The 19426-nt window shown below is 42.9% G+C and overlaps 3 protein-coding genes across 3 annotated transcripts; 1 reads left to right on the forward strand and 2 right to left on the reverse strand.

The window, feature by feature from the left end:
* Positions 1 to 22: 22 nt before the first annotated feature.
* On the forward strand, positions 23 to 3842 carry cldn11b (claudin 11b). Its single transcript, XM_084747079.1, has 3 exons — positions 23 to 953; positions 1256 to 1420; positions 2824 to 3842. Exons 1-3 carry the CDS (start codon positions 728 to 730, stop codon positions 3081 to 3083), a joined length of 651 nt encoding a protein of 216 aa, XP_084603205.1. The 5' UTR covers positions 23 to 727; the 3' UTR covers positions 3084 to 3842.
* Positions 3843 to 5958: 2116 nt separating this feature from the next.
* Positions 5959 to 11595, reverse strand: slc7a14b (solute carrier family 7 member 14b). The gene is made up of 7 exons (XM_084747081.1): positions 11142 to 11595; positions 10601 to 10837; positions 9677 to 9894; positions 9437 to 9583; positions 9049 to 9257; positions 8196 to 8980; positions 5959 to 7699 (listed from the first exon to the last, which is right to left on the reverse strand). The coding sequence occupies exons 1-7, from the start codon at positions 11440 to 11442 to the stop codon at positions 7311 to 7313; spliced, it is 2286 nt and encodes a 761-aa protein (XP_084603207.1). The 5' UTR covers positions 11443 to 11595; the 3' UTR covers positions 5959 to 7310.
* A 4645-nt stretch (positions 11596 to 16240) lies between these two features.
* Positions 16241 to 18596, reverse strand: rpl22l1 (ribosomal protein L22-like 1). Its single transcript, XM_084747520.1, has 4 exons — positions 18512 to 18596; positions 16988 to 17101; positions 16621 to 16742; positions 16241 to 16443 (listed from the first exon to the last, which is right to left on the reverse strand). Exons 1-4 carry the CDS (start codon positions 18518 to 18520, stop codon positions 16299 to 16301), a joined length of 390 nt encoding a protein of 129 aa, XP_084603646.1. The 5' UTR covers positions 18521 to 18596; the 3' UTR covers positions 16241 to 16298.
* Positions 18597 to 19426: the final 830 nt, after the last annotated feature.

Below are 19426 nucleotides of genomic sequence, written 5' to 3' on the forward strand. Positions count from 1 at the left end.
AACATGAAGATGGAGGAGTCACCAGCAGAGGGCCACAGTGAGACAGGTGAGTGATAACATGAAGACAAATCTGTGTTTTATAAACCACAAACTGATTTGAATTCATGTCACAAAATTCCTTCCGAAATCCAGATCCTCAGATTAGAGCCAAATACTCCAGGTCAGTCTGTATCTGCTGCTTCCCTCATGGAGTCAGGTTTTCTGTCTGTCTCTTCATATCTGGTTTAGGTTAGGGTCTCACATGCGCTCTGATTGGCTCAAAGTTTGGACTGAAGGGTCTGTTTTTCACCACACCCGAGGATAAATCTTATTCTAGGCATTTTTCTGCAGGATCAGCTCGCGGCACACTAACGGGACACAGCAGGATGATTTTTTAATTTCTACATTTTTTAAATAAGATTTGGATGTAAAATACTGATTTTAATTACATTTTGGGAAAAAGGTGAGGACTGAAGAGATCTTTTGGGGTGACACAGTTCAACTTTTCATCTTTTATCAACTGAGAAGAGAAGGATAAAACCGTTAACTGCGTTTTGAATCCTTTCCCAGACACCTGCTAAAAAAATAGTAATTTTTCAGTTTCTGGAACAATAAAGACGACTTTTTGCTTCTTACAACTACAGAAGGAAAACAGGGAGATATTTTAATATTGTAATCAGTTTCGTAAACCATAATTTTTGAGACAATTTGATTTTTTTTTGAGCGCGTAAAAACGCACGGCGGCTCCATGGCGCACATGTGCAGGCAGCTCACCGGCAGCGCAGCGAGCTGTGCGGGCTGGGTCGGTATCATCGTCGCCACGGCCACCAACGACTGGGTCCGGACCTGCGACTACACGGTGGCCACGTGCGTCCGCATGGACGAGCTGGGCTCCCGGGGACTGTGGGCCGAGTGCGTCATCTCCCCGGCGCTGTACCACTGCGTGGCCCTGAACCAGATCCTCAGTCTGCCAGGTGGGAGAGAGAGAGGAGGAGGGCGAGGGAGGGATAAACTGGAATCATGCATGTCTGACCCCAACCCCCCCAAACTTGAATTTACTGTAGGAAATTAGTTTTTCATTGTGCAACAATGTGGAGCGAGTATTTTACTAAAGAAAAGGATCTGAATGCTTCCTCCACTATGTGTGTGTGTGTGTGTGTGTGTGTGTGTGTGTGTGTGTGTGTGTGTGTGCGCACATTCCTGGCTATAAATGTCTATCATAGTAGCAAACACATGCTTCAGTTATGAAACGTCTCTCTGTCTGTCTGTCTCTCAGCCTACGTCCAGACGTCTCGCGCTCTGATGATCTGCGCCTGTCTGCTCGGCCTCCCTGGGATGCTGCTGGTGCTCATGTCGATGCCCTGCGTCAGGCTGCAGAACGACACCGCCGCCATCAAGCAGCGCCGCGCCCGCGTGGGAGGGGTCCTCTTCATCCTCATGGGTGAGGAGACCTCCCAACAAACACACACATAAACACACTCATACCTGTTGATAGATGCAAACTTGCAAAATTATGGACAAGTTCTGGAGACTACAACAACAGAAGATTTTTTTTTTTTTACCAATGAAGCAACCTAAAGTATAAATGGTCCAGGTAGTTTGTGTTTATTAGCAAATATTTTAATAATATCAATTGAAGATTTACAGTTTTTAATCAATAATTTCATGAGACCGTTATTAGGTTACAGTGCATTTTACAGAGCAGAGGTCAAGGCTTAATTATCCATGAATAAAAGCCATAAACCCACAGTGAGTAGAAATTGAACATTTCTGTCTGTGGCACCCCCTGGTGGTAGAATCAGAAAGACACCCTTGAAATGTATAAAATCAGAAAGAAAAACAGTTGGCTTTATTTGCAGTTCGGGGTGTCTCATCATCATAAAATCCCTTTGGGTCTGCAGGGGATGTTTTGTGATGCAATACCATCGTTGGCCACAGACAGAAATTGGCGCTGTCTGGGTATATTAAACTCTGTGGGACACTGAGATTCAGGGGCTGAAACCAACCTGCAGCAAGTCTCACTTGGACTGGATCGCGTGCTGTGTTTACACATTTTAGGCCTGTCACATGTGCTTTGACACTGTTTAGTCTTGATGGATTTTGTGAGTTTGAGACATGGTAACAATATTCAGGTGACCTTTACCATCATGGGAATCTTTGTCACGGATGACGTAAAATAATCACAGGTTGCTTTAAAGTTTTAAGTTTCTTGCTTAGATAAGTTATGTATATATGTGAGGTAAGTTAAGCACGTTACGTAAAGTATAAAGCTAAAATTAGTCAACGCTGACTTTTGGTTTTACAAGGGACACAAACTGTGGTTTCCTGTGTGAAAGTCCTGTTTGTTGGACTTTCTGCTCTTCATTCTGCATCACTTAACATTTTCTTCTTCATGATATTTGTGCATAAAATGACCCACCGTCTTTACATTTGACAGTCAGTGCAGACTAAATGGAATGACACATAAAAAGCACAAAAGCATGTTGTGATAACACGTGAAATTAAGACATTGGATGATTTTTCAGGTAGGACAGGAGTTTTGGAAAGTCCTCGGGCCTTTCCCAGCTGTTTCAGAGGGGAGGAGGGCTGGAAGGAGGGTCACGGTCTGTCAGTCTGGGCCTCATCCTGACCGGGTTCATCTGTCAGACTGACTGTCTTCCTGTGGGAAGAGACAGGTAGTTCCTGTCAACAGCCTCAGGGACAGACAGCCAGACAGATCCAAACTCATACTCATGCAACCAGCACTTTAGATGCTGAATCTGTATGCAGATATTCAAATTTTCCCTTATTTTTTCATCTTTGCCTTTAAAAATGGCCGTCTCCTCTGTCTTAACTCTGTTCCAGCTGTGTGCGGCGCCATATCGACCGTCTGGTTCCCCATCGGCGCTCACCAAGACGAGGGTCTGATGTCGTTTGGTTTCTCCCTGTACGCCGGTTGGGTCGGCTCCGGTCTCTGTCTCCTGGGCGGCGTTATAATCTTGTGTTGCCATAGCACCGACCCCGGGACCCCGAGAAGGGAGAACAGCTTCTACTACTCCAGACAGGGGGGCACCGCCATGCCTCTGGACCCGCCCGCCAACCACGCCAAGAGCGCACGAGTGTGAAGATGTGGTTCTCTGTCCCTCATTTCAGAGACTGTAGATCATCATAGTCAATCTCTGTGCTTTTCTTTTTACATTTAGCTGACACAACTTTGAGGATGATTTAGAATATGTGACCATGTAGGGTTCTGGGGTCTTGCACAAAGGCAGCAATTTTCCTGCTTTATTTTGTAGTTCTTATTTCTGTGACTTTACTTCCTGTCTTTGTCCTTTTCCTGCCCTCTTTGATCACCATTTGTCTCACCTGTGTCTGATTAGTTTCTTGTCTGTTTAGTCCTTGTGTTTCTCTGTGTGTTTGCTCGTCGTCGCCCTTTTGTTCGACTTCAGATTTGTTTTTATGCATTTTCTGTTCATTTGCCCTTGGTGGATTTTGGGTTCATCATCTCTTTTAGTTTGACACATGCAACAGTAGGAACTGACCACTGTGGAGCCAAAAATGCAGACTGGATAGAGCTTTACTAGTTCAACAAAATTTATTAAAGAAAAGGAATGTTCAACAGTCTTAAAGTTTAGAGTTGCAGGTCAAATCCAGAAACAAAACAAATCCAACAAGGATGAGGTACAAATACAAAATCAAACCAAAGAAACAGAGCTGAAACACAAAATGCCACAAAAGGGGGACAAAGAAGTGACAGAGGAGCAGAGAAACACAAGGACTAAATAGACAAGGAACTAATCAGACACAGGTGAAACAAATGGTGATCAAAAAGGGCGAGAAAAGGTCAAGTACAGGAAGTAAAGTCACAGAAACAAGACTGAAGCGAAGAACTACAAAATAAAACAGGTAACGACTAAAAACCCCAAACAGTGACAACAGCTTCAGAAATAATGTCATTGGTTGACTCAAGCATGTCAAAACTGTAGTTGATCAGATGTTGTATTGCTGCCAGACCAATTCATAAATGTGAATTAATCTGGAATCTCTCAGGTCATGTTTTATTTCCCAGGGTCATTATCAATGGGCAAAGACCAAAATACCTCTGGAGGCAGATGGATTGGAAACATCTACAACCAATCAGAGCAACTTCAATAAACAGTCAGGAACAAACGACGAGATCCAGGATGGATGGGATCTGTTTGAACGGAAGGTCAATGAGATGCATCTGCCACAGGAAATAAAACATGAGCTTGCAGATTTGTCTGGTTCCCAGGCTTCTTAATTCTATTTAAATAAATAGAATCAAAGCAAAACACATCTGTGACAGATGTTTGCCTCATGTTAAACAAACTTTACCAACCTTTGCTGCAAATTCACGGTGTTTGCAGTCATAAAACAGCAATAGCAATCTGTGGTGTTGTGAAAGCCAAGCGTGTGTCTTTGTTTGTGTGTTTGCTTACATTTTTTTTCAAATTTTATTTTGAAGTTCTTGTTTTCCCTTTTGTCTCTGTTGCTTTACTTCCTGTCTTTGTCTTTTTTCCCCCCACCTTTTTTGATTTCTGATTAGTTTCATCTGTCCCTGATTAGTCTTCCTGTGTATTTATTGCAACAAATCCAACAGAAGGGTTGCAGGTAGTCAAGCAGACAAATAAATAAACAATCCAAAAGCAAAACAAGATCCAAAGGGGGCAGGTAGGAAATTAAAGGTCCAATAAATTAGCAAAAAGTCCAGAAATTAAACAGATATCCAAAACACACTAAAAGATGGCTAGGATGCTTGACATGGAGACAAATATGAACTGGAAAAGAATGGAGGGAAACGTGCAGACTAAAAACACAGGGAGAGAAATCAGGGACAGGTGAAACTAATCTGTAATTGAAACAAAAACCCAAACATGAAGTAACTCAACAGAAACAAGAGGGAAGACAGTAGCTTCACAGTAAAACCGTAAAAAAACTAAAACCTCAAACCATGACAGTGTGGTGTATTCGATGGAGTTTGCAGTTCAACGTGTTGAAATTCTACCTGTGGCGTCCAATTATTGCAGGAATCACTTTAAGTTTACTGATACTGGTACCATAGGTTTTTAAATGATACTCAGCCCGAGTCATGCAGAATAGAATAAATGGTGTACATTCTTAAATGTGCTTTTTTAGTTAGTGAACGAGCTCTATATTAATGAAGCTACTCAGTTTGTCTTTACTTGGCCTGAAAATAGCAAACTGTTGCCTTTGTGTATTGATAAGCATCTGTCATTTTATTACCTTTTGACTTTAATGTTCTTTTATACTTTAAATAGCATGAACACATTTCCAAAATATTACCTGAGTTAATAAGAATTCCTTGTCATTGTTGTTGAACAAAGACTGAGATTACCTGCTCTCATTTAATCCCACGCAAATATGTTGTTTTATGTACCAATAACTTTTTCTTTTCTTTTTTTTTTTTTGCAATTTTAGACTTCATATTCACAGTATAATCGATATGTATCAGCTGTGTATCTGTATTGTATTTTTGTCCGGTGCTACAAATAATAAAAGTTTTTAAATAATTAAGAGTCTGAATAAATTAATTCCTGCAACACATTAACAGATTGTAGCTGCAGACCATAAATAGAACAAACACTCTGTCACTGTAAAACCTTTCACTCAAACAAGAAAAACTAACACAAAAGTAACTTTCAGGGCTTCAGAGTCACTTCATAAAGACATTCAGAAATATTATGAACAGCCACAGGAGCCAGTGATGTCAGTAAAAACCAACAGACGGGTTTGTTCTTCAGACTGATGGTCGATTGAGAAATTTGAGTTTTAGCTAAAGTTTGCAACCTGCTAACGAGTCTCCGGTTCCACCCACTGAGGTTTCAAGTCAACCAAAGACAAAGTTTCTATCTCCAGATTTTTGTATAGCCTGTCCTGCATAACAGAACTGCTGTCAGTCTCGTACAAAGCACCTGCACCCAGGGCGTCATTTACTTTTAATCCATTCATAAATGGATGCACTGGGCGTGTTATTTCAGTTATCAATAGGACAACAAAATAAGATCCAGGATGTCCAGTAACAGATCTGTGAAGTCAAAGACTTATCGGATGCCAGAACACTACAAACAGGGTTATAATAATATACAGGATTTTATAACTCTGAATTTTATTTCCTGGGTCGAGGACTGTGAGGTAAACAGAAGGGGTTAATGTCGGTCTGAACGCAGTCCAAAGGGCTGTGTCCACTAAAGTGTTTTTCCTGAGGCCAGTGTACTTTCTACAAACAACAGTAGTGTGACGAGGCACTGAGCATCTGTTCTGCTCTGCACGTTTGGCCTTTTTGTTTTTTTTTCTGGTCGCCAAGAGTTGAAAAATGCTCAACTTTGGGTAAAGCACTGCGCTTGTCACTGTCACTTTTTACCCAGCTGTCCAATCACAGTGGAGGTGGGACAGGACAAATACCATCTCTGTCCACCCTCAGCTCTTGAACCAAGTGATGGTACTCACCGAGATGCTTCGTCGACCACAAAGTCTCATGAACCCACACAGACCGGCGTGCCGTCTTCTGTCCTGACGTGCTTCAGTTCAGCATTCCCTTCATCCAGAGCAGGTAGCCTACCTTTGCTGACATTTTTACATTCAGTGTTTGGTGATAAATACAAAACTATCTGCAAAACTAGGTACCTGCAACACGTAAATTAACAGTTACTTCTACCGATAGTCCGCATCAACCAAAGCGTGAAAACACTACGTCTCCAAAGCATTCTCATACGCTCCCAGGTGGGTATTTTCAGAAAAGTGCTTGGTGTTTTCAGCTTGGAAAAAAAAAAAACACTTTGCTAGACACAGCCCATAACTGTCCCAGCCTTTAATTCAAAGAGTGGTGTTTCAAAGTTTGGGGGGAGGGAAACACAAAATCTCCCATTTTCCAGAGGGAAGTTTGGTCTTGCACCACTGTGTCTCGTACAAACATGAAAATTCAGGATGAAGGTGAGAACCAGGATGCAGCACAGATGTTGGTGGAGATTCGCTGTTACTGTCAGGCTGTTGGTATGTGAAAAAAAAAGGTGGGTACAGACACCAGAATTTACGGAGGCTTCTGCAGCTGCTGCAGCCCTCATTCAGTAAAACATCTGTAGTGGGAGGTGTGCAGTGCGTCCACTCCCCTACCTCCTCCAGTGATATCCAGGTTTTCACTCTGAGCAGACAGAGGGAGGGGTTCACTGGTAAATATTAAAGTGTGATATGACTTTGACCGTGTTGGAGATGATTTGATTTAGTGTCTCATGTGGAAGGCACTGTCAAAATTTTCCTCATTCTGTCATAATTTCAGATCTTTTCAGTTTGGAGGAACGGGAAACGTCCTTTAATCAGTCGTCTTCTTCACCCCCATCAAAGCCATGATTGGTTCTTCCTCTGGACCTGCTTGTATACTGGCTTCCTGGTCCAGACTGGTATCCATACTGGTCACCACTATCCTCATACTGGCTTTGATGCTGCTCTACATCCTGGTCGTCATACTGGTTCTCCTGCTGGTACTGGTTGTTCTGCTGGTAGTTGTATCCCCTCTCCTCTGGGGCCGACCAGCCCTGGTAGGGTCTGTCGTCCTGTTCTTGGGGGTAAAAGTTGTCGTCGGGGGAGAAGGTGTCATCGAGGTGGTCGTCATAGCGCTGGTAGGAGCTGGCGTGTGCCTGCTCCTCCCGGGCGTTCAGCTCCAGCGTGCTGTGCCACACTCCGTAACAACTGTAGATCAACAGACCTGAGGATGGACAGATGGTAACGGTTAAATAAAAAACGTCAGTGAGGAGAACCGCAGGTAGAGGTGTCAGGCTGAGAAACTGTCCAGCTGGAGAGGGTTATAAACTCTTCCCTGACTTCATTATCTGCCAGCCGACTGCAGATCTAACAGAGATCAAAGTCTGGATGTACAGTATGTTTTTCTCTCTGCTGTAACTCAACAAACTGAAAGAGGAAGATCTGTCATCTAGAACTACATCCATTTTTCTACTTTCTTTATCTAGTTTACATTTTCTTGTTATCATTGCTTAATACAAACCATGTGTTAACATCTCATTTATACCTTTTTAGCCACATTAGCACCAGTCAGTAAATAAATCAGAGTCACTCCTATGTTCCTAGAGTCCTATGTTCCCAAGGTCCTATGTCCCCAGAGTCCTATGTTCCTAAGGTCCTATGTTCCTAGGGTCCTATGTTCCCAAGGTCCTATGCCCCAACTGAAGAATATTTCTTCTCACCTATGAGGCACCACACAGTGAACCTGGCCCAGGTGAGTGGAGACAGTTTAAGCATGAGGTAGCTGTTGACCAAAATGGCCGCCGCAGGGATGAAGGGCACACAGGGCGCCATGTAGGGCAGTCTCCTCCCACTCTCCGGCTGCTGTATGATCAAAATTAAAAGCTTGACCAAGGAGCCCGCCATCAGTGTGGCCATGAGGCCTGAAAACACCGCCCCAGCACCTGTCCCCTGCTCAACACCAAATATAACAGTGGACCAAAGGAAGAAGGACGTGAGGAAGAAGAGGAGGGTGCAGCGGGTCACTATGCGGCCAGTGGCAGGGGTGGGACGGGCCAAAGCATCAGGCATCCCCAGTCGCACCCGCAGGGTGTAGTAATGACCTCCCAGAAGCCTTTTCAGCAGGGAGGCATGGCCCGTGTGGAAATCAGAGTCGTCACCCTCTCCTTCAGTCCCACCAGCGTGGTAGGACGATGATCCATCGCCGTCTGAACCTCCAATCAGCATCTGGTCATCTTTGGTTGGGATAGCACCGTCGTCCTGGTGCTTCAGGACGTCCACATCCTCCCCGGAGTCAAACTGATGTGTGTCAGTCTGCTCGTCGGGCTGGTAGCGCAGTAAGAGCACACACACACTGACCAGAGTGTAGGCCAGCAGGGTGCCGATGGACATCATCTCGATCAGGTCTCTGAGGCTCACCAGCAGGGCGAGGATGGCGGCGAAGCTCCCCGACACCACGCACGCCACCGTGGGAGTGTGTGTGAGCGCAGACACGTGTGACAAGAACCTGCAGAGACATTCGTCATTATTCAGAGCCCTCACCCTGTACCTGTGTGTGTTTGTGTGTCTCCTCACCTGAACAGCAGCCCATCCCGGGCCATGGCGTAGATGACTCGGGGCATGGGGAACAAAGAGCCTAACAGAGAGACGGTGAGTCCGGCGATGGAGCCCACAGCCACCGTGTATTTCCCCCACAGGAAGCCGTGCACAGCAAACATCTCCATGAGAGGAGCCGAGCCGTCGATCAGGTTGTAGGGAACCATGAGAGTCAGGATCACACTCACCTGGAGAGAGGACAGGTGGGGGGATATCACTGTCCAACGTTAAGGCTCCTGGTTTAATCCATTCACCTACTCTAAGCTGTGGTGGTCTCGTCTCTTGAGTTCAGCCCAGGTATATTTGGATTTTGTTACTGACTTCCTTGAAGTTACAAACACACACATTAACATCACTGTGTACTGACCGACACATAGGCAGTGAGGCAAGTGACCAGCGAGGCTGTGATGGCGTACGGGATGGAGGTGTTTGGGTTTTTCGCTTCCTCTCCTGTCGTTGCGATGATGTCGAAGCCGATGAAGGCGTAGAAGCAGGTCGCTGCACCTTGCATCACCTGATCGGCAACAACAGATCACAGTTATTTCTTTGCCTGTCAGTTTGGGGATTTGATTTAAACATGTGCAGCCACAGTGGTTCAACATCTCACCCCTGACCAGCCGTAGGGCAGGAACTTCCCGCTCCCCCAGTTGCTGGCGGAGATGAAGAAGAGTCCGGCGATGATCATGAAAACCCAGACCACCAGGTTGACCACGTTGAGGACGTTGTTGAAGCCCACCGAGTTTCGCACGCCGAGAGCAATGACTACTGTGACCAGCAGGGCGATGAACAGGGCCAGCAGGTCAGGGTACGTGTCTTCACCCTTACCTGAGACAAACAGAGACACAGAAGCATTTAGATAAAAAATATTTCATCAATATGAGGACAAGAACAAGCACGTGTTTGTGTGAGAAAGGATCATTATGACAGGAAAGGCTTCCCATCAATGTAAGCTTATGGGAAAAAGCTTTTGTGGGCTGCAGAGCATGACGAGAAGTTGTCATTATACGGTTTGACCACTATATCAAATTGGCTTCAAAGCCTGGCGCTCTTCCTGACATGCCCAGTGCTCTCGAAATGAGACTTCAACTGGACCTTAATTTCCCCTCTAGCGCCATCATCTGGTCAACTTTTTAATTTGTCTATTACTTTGATTTATGACTAAAATCATAATTAAAACTAATGACAAGCCTGTCAGCCTCAGCTCTACTTTGTGTTTAGTGCTAGTTAGCAAATGTTAACATACTAACATGCTATACTAAGAACACCGTAAACATTATGCATGCTAAATGTTAGCATTGTCATTCCAAGTATTTTAGCAAACTCAAATTTTATTCTAGACGAACATCAAGCTCTAACTTTCATATACTCCAAAAATTATTAACCTTTTTCATTAAATTCTGGCTTTATTGTTGTCATTTTTGACTATTTTCTCAAAATATTACAACTTTATTGACAAAACAGGGGATTCTTCCCCTAAAAAGTACTCTTTAATGTGCTAAAAAAAAAGGACACACGTACTGATCGTACTGACCGAGTCCTCTGAGCGTGCCCAGGTGTGTTATCATGTAGTTACTGATGCTGTGATTGGCCAGCGAGTCGAACATGCTGCTGAGCGCCGACGCCCCTGCCGCTGTGCCAATCAGATACTCCAGGATCAGGTTCCAGCCAATGAAGAACGCCACAAACTCCCCGACCGTCACGTAGCTGTAGGTGTAGGCCGAGCCGGTGGTCTTGGGGACCCGTACACCAAACTCTGCGTAGCACACACCTGAAGACAAAAATACACACATACACGGTTCAATGATACAACAGGTTAGCCACGTGTTAAAATGGCTGACAGAAATGTCTCCTACAGAAACTAAAGTGCATCAGTATGGGATGCAGAGGGACGTGAAACAGCTGGTAGACATGTCCTCCAGAGGACGACTTTTTACTTTTCAGAGCCTGAACTTTTTCACTTTTACCTGAGTCACGAAGTTAAATCAGTACTTCTACTTTTACCAGAGTCATTTTTTACTCAAGTATCAGTACTTCTAGTTGAGTAAGGAATGTGTGGACTCATGTTGTCTCACCTGACAGTATGGATGCCACCGCGGCAATGATAAAGGACAGGATGACTCCAGGTCCAGCCATCGCCTTGGCAACCAGCCCGGCGACCACGTACATCCCCGTGCCGACGCAGCTTCCCACCCCGAGTGACACCAGGTCCACGGTGGTCAGGACCTTGGCGAGCCCGACCGCCGACCCCTCCGCGAGCTCGGTGAGGTCGTCGGAGCCGTGAGCCATGGAGCCCACAGGTTTGGTCCGCAGGAGGCGAGAGTACATGTTGTACCAGGCATCGCCCAACGACAACCGGCTAAACCACGCCGCCATCACTGCACCTGTTTATTACCTGTTAATGTGAGCGTGATTGTGACTCCTTCTACCTTTTCTCTGTCAGTCCCTCTATCATTCTTTCACTCTCATGGTCAGCTGTCCTCTTTCTTCAGTTAGTTCTTCAAGAATCACAGATCCAAATGGAGGGCAGGGACTCTGTGAAAAACAAAGATGGACATGCATTAATGTAAAAGCAGGATTTTTACTGTTGTACTTGTTTGAGGATATCAAACACTGATGATGTGAGCCTGCAGGTGATGATGGGATACGATCAGCTGTTCTCTTCACTCACTAGAGCGAGACTCCCTCTCTGAAACATTAATGAAGACCAAGGATCTACTTTCACAACGGAAAGGTTCAACTGTTGAAGCTAAAACTGAACCGCATCCAGACCTGAGACAACTTCAACTACAGATCTGAAAATACTGCTTCATACTTTAAACAAAACCACCTTAACTGAAACAACTCGGATCAACAATTAACATTTCTTCACCAAAGTCAATCATATGACTACAAAGAGACACAAAACTACCACAAAGACAAAAAAACTATGAGGAGCAACAAAACTACAGCAAAGAGACACAAAACAACTATAAAGAGACTCAAAACTACCACAAAGAGACGCAAAATGACTACAAAAAGACACAGATCTACCACAAAGAGATGCAAAACACCTACAAAGTAGCACAAAACAACTACAAAGAGACACTGTGTCTCAGTCTGGGTGCTCTTTCATAAAGGAGAGGTGAGGGGCCTTTTACATGTCTGTGTCCATTGTATCTTAAACTGTCCATGTTTAAGAGAGTAAAGAACACAGACAGTTTCCTGTCATCGACACGTCAATAAAAAATACCCAACATGCAGTTCACAGACGCACACCTGAGCAGAGCAGACAGGTAAGACACTCACTGGTTGTGTGTTTTCCTGAGGAGACGTTCGGTTGGAGTCCACGTCTTCTGCACACCTGCAGGAAATAGTGACGAGAGGAGACGGCAGCGTTAATCATTCAGACCTGACACCATGTGATCAGGCTGATACATTATTGAACACCTGAGACTGAGCAGTGTGTGTGTGTGTGTGTGTGTGTGTGTGTGTGAGAGAGAGAGAGAGAGAGAGAGAGAAAGAGAGAGACTTAACTTTGTGCTGCAGTTGCCAATGGTGACGTTTCTTTACTCTTTGTAAGCAGAGCTGGGAACTGACCAGATGTGTGTGTGTGTATGTGTGTGTGTGTGTGTGTGTGTGTGTGTGTGTGTGTGTGTGTGTGTGTTGGGAACCAGGTATGTAATGGAAAGTTGTCTCAGTTTTCCAACTTTCATCCTGCAGGAGAAGTTTTTGCGCCATAGTTAATAGTTAATATAAAGTTAATATGAATCTTAATATGCAGCTAAAATAAGTTCATATGAGTCCCAACTCAAGGTCCATTTACAGGCTCTTTTACTGGAGCTTTCAACCATGTCTTCATCCGAGGATGGAGTTCAACAATGATTGAAATCAAAGAAGCAGAATCCAGTATATCCTGACGTTTGTCCCTAGCATGGATCACAATCCAACAACACTGAATACTACAGTTCCCAGAACGCAATTCAAGCACTTTTCATCAGACCCTCCCCGACTCACAAACAGCCATGTTTCTCAAACTTCACGCCTCCCGTTTGTAGCGCAGACCTTCTGTTACTTCCCTCTCCAAGTCGAGATAACCCCGATGACATCACCATGACATCATCTGGGTTATTTTCTCTGACTTGACGAAGGTCCTCCAGAACCGCAGAAGACGTTACACAACTGTTTTCACAGGCTGAAGGTGCACAAAGAAACAGACTAATCAAATTTGTTTGTGTGTGTGTGTGTGTGTGTGTGTGTGTGTGTGTGTGTGTGTGTGCGTGTGTCTTCTGATGTTATTTTATCCATCCAACATGCTCAGATTTCAATATTTCTGCTGCAGTCAAACACATTAAAGCTGGTGGATCAATCTTCTGCACACTGAAACACAAACTAAAGCTGGGTGTACACCCTGTATGGTAGATGGCTGTATGTATGTATTGTTGTTATCAGCTGGTAATCTGATACACAGAGTCCGATTACAGCGTTACCTGCAGACGTGGTAACATGATGGTCTATATCAGGAGAAACAGGACACTCTCATACTGTCCACACCAGCTGTTGGTTGGTTTATAGCAGGACAGTTTTGGGTGAAACAGTGAATCCTTACTGGTCGGCCTGAGCAGAGTGTCGGTTCACTCTGAAACTAAACGTGAGCTGGTCTGTAGGACTGCCAGGTATGATGCTGAGGCTCTGATCCTTGGTCTGATAATCAGATCCAGCACCTGTGTCAGGACCGGCCCTCAGAACTTGGACCAGTGTTTTCTGCTGCATTATTGATCTCCTCTCTGGGAAGCTGTCATGCTGTATTTACAGTAGGCTGCTGGGAACAGTCTTGGATTTTCTGATTGGTTGTTTATCAGCCAACCAATGGATCAGAAAGTTTCTTGTTTCTTGTGATAATTCACCCAAAAATGAAAATTTTGAAGAGCCACCCTCTGGAAATGAATGTTTCGGTGGTTTTGAAGAGTTAAAGCCAAACATACAGATGTTGTGATCTGGAAAATACCTGAAAAAAACAAATCAGCAGTTGGATGTTGAAACTCTGCTGGAGACACATGAAAACCTCTCAGATTCATAGAAACTTTTCACTTTCATGATACTCATTTTTTTTCCTCTACAGTTTGCCAAGTGGAGTTTTGAAGGGCAACACAAAACCAGATACAAAAGAGGTAATACTCCCAAATTAGAGATTTTCATCTGACAGCAACAGGATGCAGCTGTGCAAATTAAATCTAAAGACTGTAAGGTTCATTTGTGGAAGAACTCTAAAACATCATTTTCATGCTCTGCACTTCCACTTTTTACTGTATTTCTTTATCTTTTCCTACATTTAATGATTTGTTGCGTATACTTTTTACATTTGGAATATGAATGTAAACTGTAAACTCAACAGTAAGCGTGTCTGTATGTTATAAAATCCAATAAATGTGGATAAAGATTTGAGACGCCAGCAGCCGCTGTTGACTGCAGAGCAGCTGAAGGTGGACGCATTCCTGAGGCTACGTGTTTTATACGTTACAGATGAGCAGATGGGAGTGAATCCAGACACACACACACACACACAAAGCAAAACATCCTTTTCTGTTTAAGGGAATAAAGGTTTTCGTTTGCAGCCTCAAGCGATTCACGCAGGACAGGAGTGTCTCATCACGCCTGTCTGAACTGTGGACGATGTTAAGAAGTGGCAAAAAGTCTTTGGGTGTTGTTCTTCAGTGTTTTGTTAATGTATTGGGAACCTCATGACATATAACGCTTATTATCTTGTCAACACCTAGAACTCCCACGAGGCACTGTGATGGCTCAGACTCATGGGATCTGTGGGAAATCTTTTCTGAAGACTTCTCAAAAAACTCCCCAAAAATGGGAATAAAGCTTAAAGCTAATTCACATCTGTAGTCCCTCAGCAGGTCACAACAAAGAGACTGGATGTTTTTAGATCCAAACTCCATTTCTGTGAGCTTGTTTAACATATTTATGTCACAAGATTTATGTCTTTATTATGGTTTAAGTTGAAGTCTTGTTGTAAGTAATAACAGGGTTTCTACACCTTTTCCAAAGTCAAATTTAAGCACTTTTCAAGCTTTTCCAGCACACAACCGGTCATCCATCTTCACATAAACCAAAACTGATTATTTCACCTCTTCATTACAGGTAATCACATATTATTGTGCAATAAACAAACAAAATTATGTTTCATGCTAAAAGAGTCTGACAAATCAAAGGAAAACAAAGTTTCTCGTTTCAGTACACGTCACCTGACTCTATGTAGACTTTACATCCTACAGCCTGACTGGAACAAAATCTGACTACTTTTTTTTTTCTTCATCTAAACTGCAAAACATTCGGTTACAGAGCGAGTTTTTACCAAAGTCATGCAGTTGCAGTTTCAAGCATTTTCTCTAAAATCCAAGCACTTTTCAAACCTTGAAAACACATTTCTCCTCCAGATTCAAGGGTTTATAAGGATTTCCAGCACCTGTACAAACCCTGTGACAAGTTCTTACTCATAAATACTTACATTTATGATACTTTTAGTACATTTTAATGCTAATAATTATGTACTTATACCTAAGATTTTAAATAAATGACTTTTCCTTATAATTGCTACACTTACACATCATGGTATGAGTATTTTTGTTACTTTTTGTTTTGTTACTACTGAATGTGACTGGAGTTGAACTTTTCACAGTTCTCATATTGAGCTGCATCAGTTTGGTCTGACTGAAACTCAACATACCAGTCTGTTAACACCGTCTGCAGCACCACCCAGTGTGAATCTACTGCACTGCTTCACAGCCGTGTTCAGGCACATGGAACAGAATCAGCAACCGTTCGATATGAACCTCCGCAGCCTGTGAGACAGTATTATGATCGTACCAGGTGGATTATACCTTTAAGGTCCAATAAAATCATCCACACGATTACGGCATTGATCTCTGGTTTCTTTAGTTTGACTTTGGAAAAAAGTGGTCAGCATTTTTCACGATTTTCTGACATTTTACGGACCAAACCACTAATCTGTTAACAACTGATTAACTGTGAAAATGATCAATAGATTAACTGATAAGAATCATCATTAGATGCAGTCCTATAAACCACATACCAGCATTAAAAACAGTTTGAATTGCGCTTCCTTTTAGCACAGCTGTCTTAATTTTTGACCACAACACAATAAAAACACAAGACAGAAAAGTTCCTTTTCCACATTTATTCTCCTGCTCTGCTCCAGCTGCTGACACACAAACAGCTGTTTACTCGTCCGCCTCCGACTCCTCGTCGTCCTGGCTGATCTGGAAGTACCGCAGCTCGTACGTCTCCTTGTCAGACGCCACAACTCTCAGCCAGTCACGGAGGTTGTTCTTCTTCAGGTACTTCTTCGTTAGGTACTTCAGATACCTAGAGGAGGAGGTGGGGGATGTTAAGACTTTAAGAGCAATAAAATGTTTTATTCTTTGTAATAATCTGTACATTTCCGACATAGGCGACACAAGTGTATTTTTTGCTTCTATATAAGATGGTCAGTTCTGTAAATGTTCCCCTGAATCTCAGGTGCTGCAGGACATCTCATCTCACCTTTTAGAGAACTGCTTCTCAGACGTGACGTTGATCTTGTTCTTCATGCGGCCGACCTGGACGATGTTACCCAGATTCCCCGTCTTTCCGTTGACCTTTATCCTCTCTTTGAGGAAGGTTTCCTGTTGGACAGAGCACAGTGACGCACTAGGGAAGATAACCCTAGTAGATTAGGAGCTAGGGAAGGGAGCCCTAGTCCAAACACAGGGTTAGCTGCTTGCAAAGATCGCTAAATTAACCCCTTCATTATTTGATTTTAAGGTTATGGTGTTTCCAAGTTTAACTTGATTTTTACCCAGTTCCCTAACCAAAGTTTCTAATATTTTAAAAGTTTAACAAGAAGAGTAATGTTTGCAGCAGGACTTACAAAGTTTGCCGAGTCCAGGATCCCATCCTCCACAGGGTGGGTCAGGTCCAAGGTGAACTTCCATGAAGCTCCCTTTTTGGCCTTCTTGCCAACAGCTGGCCTCTTCTGTTTGATCTGTGAGGTTCAAAAAAAAAGGTGCCAGGATCAGAAAACGTCATGTGTTAACACCAGAACAGATCTGATTCTTCTGTTCATGCTTAAAGTCACTGTTAAGCTTTGTTGTTACTGTTCACAAGAGTTAAAGTTCTCACTTTACTATTGCCAGACATACGTTTATTTTTTACAGGCGACAAATATATGGACATTGTGAGAATCAGACATCTTTTCTCCACCAAAACATTGTATGTTAATGCAATATATTCTTCATTACAAAATAAATCTTTCACACCCGTGTCCTTAAGAAATCTGCAATCAAACAACTTTTCCTCATGGCTTCTTCTTCATTCTCACCATTATCTCTTGTCTCATTTAATGTTCTACTGCTTTTTGATGACTAGTTTCTCTTCATAAAAGCTTGTAAAAAAAAAAAAAAAAACCTTGTGTGCCATGTACTCTCAAAGTACAATGAGAAATTACAAATATTTTGTTAAACAACTACTCTATTAACATACTGTCACTACTGAAGACAATTAGGCAGTAGGTTCATTATTCAAGTCCCTGAGCCATAAAAAGGTCTTAAAAGAAACGTAGAAAATAAATTTTAGAATACATTTCTCACTTTTTCATTTACCTGTAATAACATACTAGTACTAAAACAGAGTAGGAGTGATTTGTCAGTTCTAATATCAAAGTATCACTTATTATACAACACACTGTTGCACACCAAAATTAATTTTAGTACCTTCATGCTACTCACATATAAACAGATAATTAAAACCAGAATAGAACAGAATGAAAACTATAATAACATGTATTAAACAATAACACCCAGAAAATATGCTGCACACAACACATATACAGATTAGATTCAGCCTATAAGTTAAAATAAAACACTATAGTAATAGAGAAGTGGCTAATATAAAGAGATGTTTTTCATAATGAAATAAGCATTTGTAGCTCTAACAGTGTTAACTTTAGCGTTTTTTCTTAAATTGAGAGTAGGTGCTGACACTGGCAGTTTGCCTTCTAATTTATGATGGCTATTGAGAAAACTAATTTTAAAAGTTACGCCGAACTGACTAGTGGACCTTAGACTACACGTAGACTGACAGAACACACCAAGTTTACCAGTTAAGTTAAGGAAAACTGTTGATATACGATAAAACACGATTTATTCTATGGAGTTCGGCTCCCTCTCATGGACTAATGAATGGGACACGTGTTCTCTAACGTTAAGTTTGACGTTAGCTGATGCTAATTCTGCTAGCTTCCTGGTTTTCTTCCTTATAAAACCACTCATGGTTTCACGCAGGTGTGTACTATTAAAGCTTTACTTTGGTTTAGTAGATAAAAACTCGAATAAGTGAAAAGGACATTAAATTAACAATGAAAGGAGTAACTTCGAGAGGAGCTGCTGGGACTCACCGGCGCCATGTTGAGAGATCGGACAGGAAAGAGAGAACCGGAGGTGACGCAGAGGTGACGTGCTTCGTGCCGCGTGGAGCGCCCTTACCAAATATGGTGAACCCAGAGCTATGGCAGCAGAAAAAAAATGGACGTTTAGAAAAGATCTCGCGAGATTGGTATAAGATTTTTTTTAATTGTCATTTTGCATAAAATAACCAAGATTTTTAATGTATCGAGACTTTAATTAAAATCTGGGTAAGTTTAGGGACAGAAAAATCCCATTTAGGGTTCAGGAAAGGTCATGGTTTTGGATTAAAATGCTCAATCTCGCGAGATATTTCGCGGGCCTGGGGTTACCTTCGAGACACGACCGAAGTAAACATTTCCACATAATGAAACCACAGGGAAATGGCTCGATTAACGCTAAGTATGGAGGCTTTGAACTCCTACCTGACTGTTAATTTTTATGTTGGATTTATTTTATTTGCCTGACCGGCAGTGCCGACAGTTACATGTAAATTCATCAAGTTTCATGTGAAAAACTTAACATTTGAAGTTTGGCAGTTGTTTCAGCAGCTGTCTGTCCGATGTTTGAAGTCCAAAGGTCAAATGCAGCCCATACACACCCTGATAATAAACCTGCTGAGCCTGGTCAATCATTGACAACCTCCTCACACACACATACATCATCCCTGCTCTGCCCCGGGCCTCAGACCTGCCCGGTCCATTCAGCTCAGCTGCATTCATGTGAGTTTACAGAGAGAAAATAAAAATCCATCCTGATGAGTCAGAGAAGCCATGACTGGTCATATGGGGAGACAGAAAGGGGAAGAAAAGCATGCATCCTTCTTTCCATGTGTGGCTTCAGGGTGCAGACACGCAGGGGTGATTGCTCATCATCACTTCAGCATCAGAGACACTCAGACAGGGTGT

Source organism: Lutjanus erythropterus, chromosome 21 (genome assembly GCF_056507025.1).
Source record: "Lutjanus erythropterus isolate fLutEry1 chromosome 21, fLutEry1.hap2, whole genome shotgun sequence".
Taxonomy (NCBI): Eukaryota; Metazoa; Chordata; class Actinopteri; order Lutjaniformes; family Lutjanidae; genus Lutjanus; species Lutjanus erythropterus.